We start from the raw sequence: 7,556 nt of genomic DNA, 5'->3' as shown, positions 1-7,556 counted from the left end.
AGATGCTGGCAGTTTAATGTCTGGCTAATATGTGCTGTAGCCACAAGGCAGAGGGGACATGGGAAGGATTTGCCACACAGGTCTTCCTCAGATAATCTCCCAAATATTAGGCCAGGAGACAGAGTTTTTAGGCAAACACATTGTCTCCCCCAGAGACAATCTTATCTCTTTTCCTTCAAGCAGATCGCAATTTTCTGGAGTTCCATCACTAGGAAGAGGCAAAGGTACAAAAGAAGAAGCAGGTATTAGTTTGCTAGGGCTGCCAGAACAAAGTGTTACAGACTCGGTAGCATGCACAACAGAAATTAATTTTCTTTTGTTAAAAAATAATTTTTAAAATTTATTTTGGCTGTACTGGGTCTTTGTTGCTGCACAGGCTTTTCTCTAGTTTTGGTTAGCAGCAGTTACTCTCTAGTTGTGGTGCACAAGCTGCTCATTGTGGTGGCTTCTCTTGCTGCAGAGCATGGGTTCTAGGGCACACAATGTACAACAGTTTCAGTTCCCAGGTTCTAGAGCACAGGCTCAACAGTTGTGGTGCATGGGGTAGTTGCTTCGTGGCATGTGGGATCTTTGATCAGGGATCAAAACTGTGTCTTCTGCATTAGCAGGCAGGTTCTGTACTACTGCTGCTGTTGCTGCTGCTAAGTCGCTTCAGTCATGTCCAACTCTGTGCGACCCCATAGACAGCAGCCCACCAGGCTCTCCTGTCCTTGGGATTCTCCAGGCAAGAACACTGGAGTGGGTTGCCATTTCCTTCTCCAATGCATGAAAGTGAAAAGTGAAAGTGAAGTCGCTCAGTCGTGTCCGACTCTTAGCAACCCCATGGACTGCAGCCTACCAGGCTCCACTGTCTATGGGATTGTCCAGGCAAGAGTACTGGAGTGGTTTGCCATTGCCTTCTCCGTCTGTACTACTGAGCTACCATGAAAGCCCCAGAAATTCATTTTCTGACAGTTCTGAAGACTGGAAGTCCAAGATTAAGGTGTCATCAGGTAAGGTTTCTCCTGAAGCCTCTCTCCTTGGCTTGTAGATGGTCATCTCCATCCTGAATCTTCAGATGGCACCTTCCCTGTGCATGTCCAACCCTGTTTCCCTTTATGTCTCCAACTTTCCTCTTCTTGTAAGAACCACAGTCAGAATGAATTAGGGCCCACTCATATGACCTCATTTAATGTTAATTACCTTTTTAAAGTCCCTATCTTCAAACAGAAGCACATTCTGAAGTGCTGGGGTTAATACCTCAACATGTGGAGTTGGAGGGGGGTTCAAAATTCAGCCTATGACAGAGAGCAATGGGCACATTCATCATTTAAATTTGTAAAATTTCTGTTCAGAAGAAAAGCAGTATTTTTACCAGGCTCAAGCAAACAATTAAGGCAAAAAACCAATAGGTGGAACTTTAACCACTGTCTTAATTTGGAAGAGACCTTTCATGAGTTCTTGGGATCTCAGTTCAGGATATGAGGATCACCTGCAATAAGATCAGCCTTGCCTTTCAGTAAATCTTAGCTCTGTTGTATTAAATCCTGAAATGCAGAAATGGTAAGGACTAAGAGAAGCAAAAGAGATTAAGAAGAGGTGGCAAGAATACACAGAAGACCTATACAAAAAAGGTCTTAATGACCCAGATAATCACAATGGTGTGATCAGAGCTAGAGCCAGACATCATGGAATTTGAAGTCAAGTGGGGCTTAGGAAGCATCACTACAAACAAAGCTAGTGGAGGTGATGGAATTCCAGCTGATTTATTTCGATCTTAAAAGATGATGCTGTGAAAGTGTTGCAAAGCCAGCAAATTTGGAAATCTCAGCAGTGGCTACAGGACTGGAAAAGGTCAGTTTTCATTCCAATGCCAAAGAAGTTCAATGCCAAAGAGTGTTCAAACTACTGAACAATTGTGCTCATTTCACATGCTAGCAAGGTAATTTTCGAAATATTCAAAATCCTTCAAGCTAGGCTTCAACAGTATGTGAACCAAGAACTTCCACATGTACAATTAGAAGAACCAGAGATCAAATGGACAACATCTGTTGGATCATAGAAAAAGCAAGAGAATGCCAGAAAAACATTTACTTCTGCTTCATTGACCATGTTATAAAGCCTTTGACTGTGTGGATCACAACAAACTGTGGAAAATTCTTAAAGAGATGGAAATACCAGGCCACCTTTCTTGCCTCCTGAGAAACCTATATGCAGGTCAAGAAGCAACAGTTAGAACTCAACATGGAACAACAGACTGGTTCAAAATTGGGAAAGGAGTATATCAAGGCTGTATATTGTCACCCTGCTTATTTAACTTATATGCAGAGTACATCATGTGAAATGCTGGGCTGGATGAATGTAATCAAGATTGCCGGGAGAAATATCAATAACCTCAGATATGCAGATGATACCACCCTTATGGCAGAATTCAGGGCAATGCCAAGCGAGGGAGGGAGTGAAATGAAAGGGAGAGGGCTGGTACTCCAGGAACCCACCGGGCCATGGACTTCATTTGATGGACTGGTCCTCTTGGTCAGCAACCCCCTATCAGTGGCCCACATGGAGACGGATGGAAGGAATCAGCCCTCTCTGATACCCTGCATTCTGTGTCAGCAGGATTAAAGGGTGCTCGGGCACGTGGGGCTGAAGTCCAGCCCAGGACTGTGAGCTTGGAGGCCACTGTGTCAGGCTCCTGGCCTTTGTGGCCTTTGTGATTCTGTGTTTCTTCAGCCACATGAGGCCCTGGGAGCCCTGGGAGATGAAGTTCGGCTATCTGTCCTTTGGACAGCCTTATGTGGGTGTCGTCTTAAACGGTGTCAAGACCCTGGAGATGTGGTGGTGGCCCATGCTATGTGGCCACTGGCAGTGTACCCTGGCCGTCCACATTGCACACTGGGACTGGGAGAACTTGGCCTGGTGGGAGATGCTGGAGCAGAGGCCGGCAATGATATCCACCCAGATCCAGGCCTTGCTGCAGGATGGGGACAAATTTGGCTGTGGATTGATTGCAGGCAAGTGACACCCTGCCCCGCATTGCCTCCATGGCCCCGATACTGCCCTGGATCCCAGCCAGGTTGTCCTTGTTTGTTTTCTGTTGAACAAGTTGGTGGGGTGGGTGGGGCTGAGGTTTTTTCAGAGGAGCAGCGAGGAACCCTTGGCTGGGACATGATGGCCCGAGGTGCCTACCGCCTCTCTGGGCCTCAGTCCCCATTGGTGCTCTGAGGCAGAGGTGGGTCCAGGTCTGCACGTGGCACTTGTCTGTGTTTGTATCCCCACATGTGTCTGTGTGCCCGGCAGAGACCATGAGAGGCAGTAAAGCACCCAGCCTGGGTTCCATACCCACACTGCCTGCAGCCAGGCCTGAGCTAGTCCCCTTACTCCCCAGGGGTGAGGCCCCACAGCAACACCTGCCTGCTGGTAAATCCTTTGTGATTTACCTGATGTCTGCTGTCCCCCACTGGGGCCCTCCTGCTCTGTCCCTGCGGCCTGCAGTGGGCAAACTGAGAGCTTCCCATGGCCTGGTGGCTTCGTGGAGTACCAGTCCTCTCCCTTTCATTTCTCTCCCTCTCTTGCTTGGCCTCGCCCTGAGTTCCCTTTGCTGAGGTGAGCCCATCTGAAATGCTCAGCCAGAGGACCCAGTTCACCTTGGGTTTCCTCCATGATATGGTCTTAGTCTCAAGCAAGTGCAACTTTGAATGACCTTGTTCTCATTCTGTGTCCTGTCTTTGCACACAGGTCTCATAGTCATTGGGGACACTTTGCTGTGCCCATAAAACCTAGATCTTGACCAGGTGGGGGAGTTGGAGAATCAAGCCCTGCTACCCGAACTGCAATAGAAGTAACATGACTGCTCTCGCCTACCCTCACTGGCTGTTGCGGCCCATCCCAGGGGGGAGGTGGGGAGGACATCTTCCAGGTGGACATTCTTGAGCACCTGATCCCCTTTGGGCAGGAGGCCTGTCCAGACTAGGCTCTCGAGAGGAGAGTGACCTAGAGACCAGCACATGGTGATACCATGCAGTCACCACTGCTCTCTGGACTTGCCCATCTGGTTTTGTCTGAATTGGCCCCGCACTGTGGTGCCCACTTGGTGCGGGGCCGGGGGCAGGGACTCCCCTCACACGATGCTGCTCTGGACTCAGCTAGAGACTCCGGGACTTTGACCTTTATGAAATGATGACATTGCCACTCGTTATGGCCCTGCTGGGTCTGGGTCGTTGAAAGAAATGTGTTGTTAAGAAACTTATCAGTGTTTTTCCCTCTCTGTTCTGGTCCAAACTGCCCGATGTTGGAACAGTGTCCAGGGGGTGATGGGGGAAGGCTGGGGGCAAGGCTGTGCATTGGCAGGCAGAGAGGCCCACAGGCCCAGAAACGGGCTGTGATGTTTCCTTGCATGTGACCCTTGCCCTCCTGTAAAGTGTCCCTTGGCTCTCAAAGTGTGTGTGTTGGATGCGGTGCCTGGTTGCCTCATGTCCAAAGACAGGCTCCTAAATACAGCTGTGAGGGCAGAGTGACAAGGGCTGGTGTTCACCTTGAGGAAACTTTGTACTTGTCTTTGATTTTGGGGTAATGTGTTTGCAAGGCACTTGGTGGTTTGGGTGACCCTGCTTTCCAGTCAGCCTCTTGGCCAAGAGTGGGGAGGGGGCCCTGGATCGGGAGCTGGGATGCTCAGCTGCTGATCAGAAACTTGTGGCATTGTTGGCGGACCCAGGAGGAGCCCTTTCTGCTGCAGGGTGCATGGAAGGTGACACCCCCCCCCAAGGTCAGGAGCCCAGCTGGGCCGTCTGCTGAGCGGCATGCAAGGCTCAGGGACCAGTCTGTCCTGAGCTTGCCTCAGCACTCGGCTCATGGGTCAGACCCTTGGATGAGCCTGGGAAATACTACTGTTTCAGATGAAAGGGGACCATGGGGACCGGACTGAAGCCTGTCTGGGGCAAGGGTTTCCAGCCTGATCTGGCTCACCCTGGGCCATGTGTGAATACAATGGACAGATAGAAAGAACACAGATTCGCAGTTCTCCCTTGTTTATTTACTCCAGTGAAGTTTTGCTTTACTTTAATAGAGCCAGAAATCTATTTTTGATTACAAGAGAGTGCTTTTGAGTATCCCTAGGGATCTGGCAGCTCAGGGATTGGGCTTGTTCTTGACCTGCTCACAGAGGGCACACTCATAATCTGAGGAATCTCCCTGCTCCTCCTCTGACTCAGAGGCCTCGTCTGGGGCCATGACTAAAAGGCCCGCCATCAGGATGGAGTAACAGGTGTTGTACAAAGTCATCACCGATTCATAATCTGGGTACACCAGGGCACTCTCAGGCAGTTCCCCTGGGCTGTCCTTTCCAGCAGTAGCTGGGGGCACAGATGTGGCATTGCTGGATGTGCCCTTTCCACTGGGGCTGCCCTGCTCACTGGGGAGATGGTTTCCCCCAGCCTGCCTGGCTACACTTCCCATAGACCCAAAGTCAGAGAAGACAAATGAGCACTGGCTGAGGGTTCTGTGAGCAGTTGGCATTCCCTCCTGGACTTTGTTGCCACCCTCTTTGGTGAACTCATTGTGGTGGAGTTGAGGAGAGTATGTGGTTGCCACCACTTGCTTCTTTCTCTTTGGGGTTGCTGTTGTTCCAGTGGCAGGCTGAGAAGTCGTTCTGGGGTCACCTTTCCTCTTTATATTCTGCAGGAGCAGAGGCTTGTCTCTCTGAAAATTGGAGTTGCGATAGATCTGAAAGGAAACAAATCATTTTAGTCATGAGAGGGGAGAAGAGCCATTCCTCATTGCCCTCCTCCGCACAACTGTTCAGGCCATGCCTAAGTATGGAGACAAGGTCTCTTCATTCTAGTAGGTTATGTGGCCCTAGCATGTCACTCCCTAGAGCTTCTCTGGGGCTGTCCTCGCTTAAGTTGTTACTGGCCCTCCCTGACATCAAATGGCCCCTCAGGGTCTGGAATCACCCCTGTGGATCTTAAGTGGGGGTGGTGGAACACGACAAACCCTGCACATTCTCCTCTTTCTTTACCCATCCTATCATGAGAACAATGTTCTTCTGGGAAATGAAACCCGTCCAGCACTCAGCTCATCTAATCTAGTCTCCCCAGAAGGTCTGTCTACGTTACCATCATCTTCTTCTTCCCTGCACAGCAACCCGAAGGGCGGATTTTCCTGAACCCGTACAGGTTCAGTTCACGGATGAAGCTCTTTATGCTATCTGTCTCGAAGATCTGGTCCACACCTCTGTGCTGGAGGACCTCCGTCTGGAAGAGATCTGCCTCGATGACCACTGTGTCTCCTTCGTCGTTCCAGTGCACAGAGGTGAAGGTCGCATCCTCCACGATCCTCCAGAGCTTCCTGGGAAAGGACAGCCCAAGGACAGTGTTGTTCTCTTCTTCGTTGGCCACTTCTGGGTTCGGGCCCTGTGGGAGCAGATTGTCATGCACACCTAGATCTGGGCTCTTGGGTTGGTCACCCTGCTTCTCCAAAGCCTCCCCTGAATCCACGTTTGGATCTGGGGAGGAATCACAGGGGTCGCCTGCTGTGGGCTCCCCATCAGTTGATGGGGCCAGCAGCACTGCCTTGTGGGAACTATGACTATCCATGGAGCCAGTCTAGCTCAGGAACATTATCTGCCCAAGCAGTGAATGCTCAGGGCAAACGGGCCTCAGACCAGGGTCGAGGTGCCCCATAAATACTCTCTGGAGATTCTAGAATCTGGGTCATGGGACAGGCAGCCAATTAAGTGGCCTGCTTCCTTAACTGTTTCATGATGTCACAGAGGTGATGTGTAGAGTCAGCCCTGGCCCAGTGTGGGGGAGGGGGCATGGGGATGGAGATGGGATCCCCAGCTTGTCTCTTGTCTGAAAGTACAGAAAAGTTTGTTTCAGGTTGCCTGCAAAGTCTCCCATCTGCTGCCAGGCCCCTTGTTTCAGGGGACCAGGCCCTGGATGGGTTGACAAATATGCCCCTGGCTCCACTCCCCTCACTAACAATGTGCAGGCCTGTGGCTGGTTTCTGCTGAAGGGCCAGGCCCTGGCGAGTCCCGGGTCTACTAACACCAAGAGAGACCCCAGGGGACAGATGGGCCCCTGGTGACTATCCGTCCCAGAAGATGGGGTCCATAGGGGGATGATTGGCCTTGCCTGAGTTGATGCTCCCCATCCTCCCCCCTCTTCTGGCTTTGTGGTCTTCTGGCTAGTGCTACTGGTTGGTCGGTCCCAGAAAGAAGCAAGTGGTGGCAACCACATACTCTCCTCAACTCCACCACAATGAGTTCACCAAAGAGGGTGGCAACAAAGTCCAGGAGGGAATGCCAACTGCTCACAGAACCCTCAGCCAGTGCTCATATGGTCCCAAAGTCAGAGTCCTGCTGTCCTGCCACCACCGCCCCCAAGGTTGAGTTCTCCCTAGAGTAGGGCTGTGCTCAAGCACAGTGGGAGCAACCTCATATTCCACTTGACTGTTCCCAAGCACCTGAGACACAGACTCCCCAGGAGCCTGTGTGGGAGGGCAAAGCCAGGTGCTCCACTGAGCTTGCAGTCTCCCAAGCTCTGCCCACCACCAGCTGGCATCCTGCTGCATATCAC

The 7,556-nt window shown here is 51.1% G+C and overlaps 1 protein-coding gene and 1 pseudogene across 1 annotated transcript; one reads left to right on the top strand and one right to left on the bottom strand.

The window, feature by feature from the left end:
• Window positions 1–2,740: 2,740 nt before the first annotated feature.
• On the top strand, window positions 2,741–3,952 carry LOC102408600 (annotated as a pseudogene).
• Window positions 3,953–5,049: 1,097 nt separating this feature from the next.
• On the bottom strand, window positions 5,050–6,640 carry LOC102407608 (heat shock transcription factor, X-linked member 3-like). Its single transcript, XM_006070775.3, has 2 exons — window positions 6,093–6,640; window positions 5,050–5,700 (listed from the first exon to the last, which is right to left on the bottom strand). The coding sequence occupies exons 1-2, from the start codon at window positions 6,570–6,572 to the stop codon at window positions 5,107–5,109; spliced, it is 1,074 nt and encodes a 357-aa protein (XP_006070837.1). The 5' UTR covers window positions 6,573–6,640; the 3' UTR covers window positions 5,050–5,106.
• Between the last annotated feature and the right edge of the window lie 916 nt (window positions 6,641–7,556).

This window comes from Bubalus bubalis, chromosome X, assembly GCF_019923935.1.
Source record: "Bubalus bubalis isolate 160015118507 breed Murrah chromosome X, NDDB_SH_1, whole genome shotgun sequence".
NCBI classification, from domain to species: domain Eukaryota; kingdom Metazoa; phylum Chordata; class Mammalia; order Artiodactyla; family Bovidae; genus Bubalus; species Bubalus bubalis.
The sequence above is the reverse complement of the archived record's forward strand: the minus strand, read 5'-3'. Positions and strand labels throughout refer to the sequence as shown.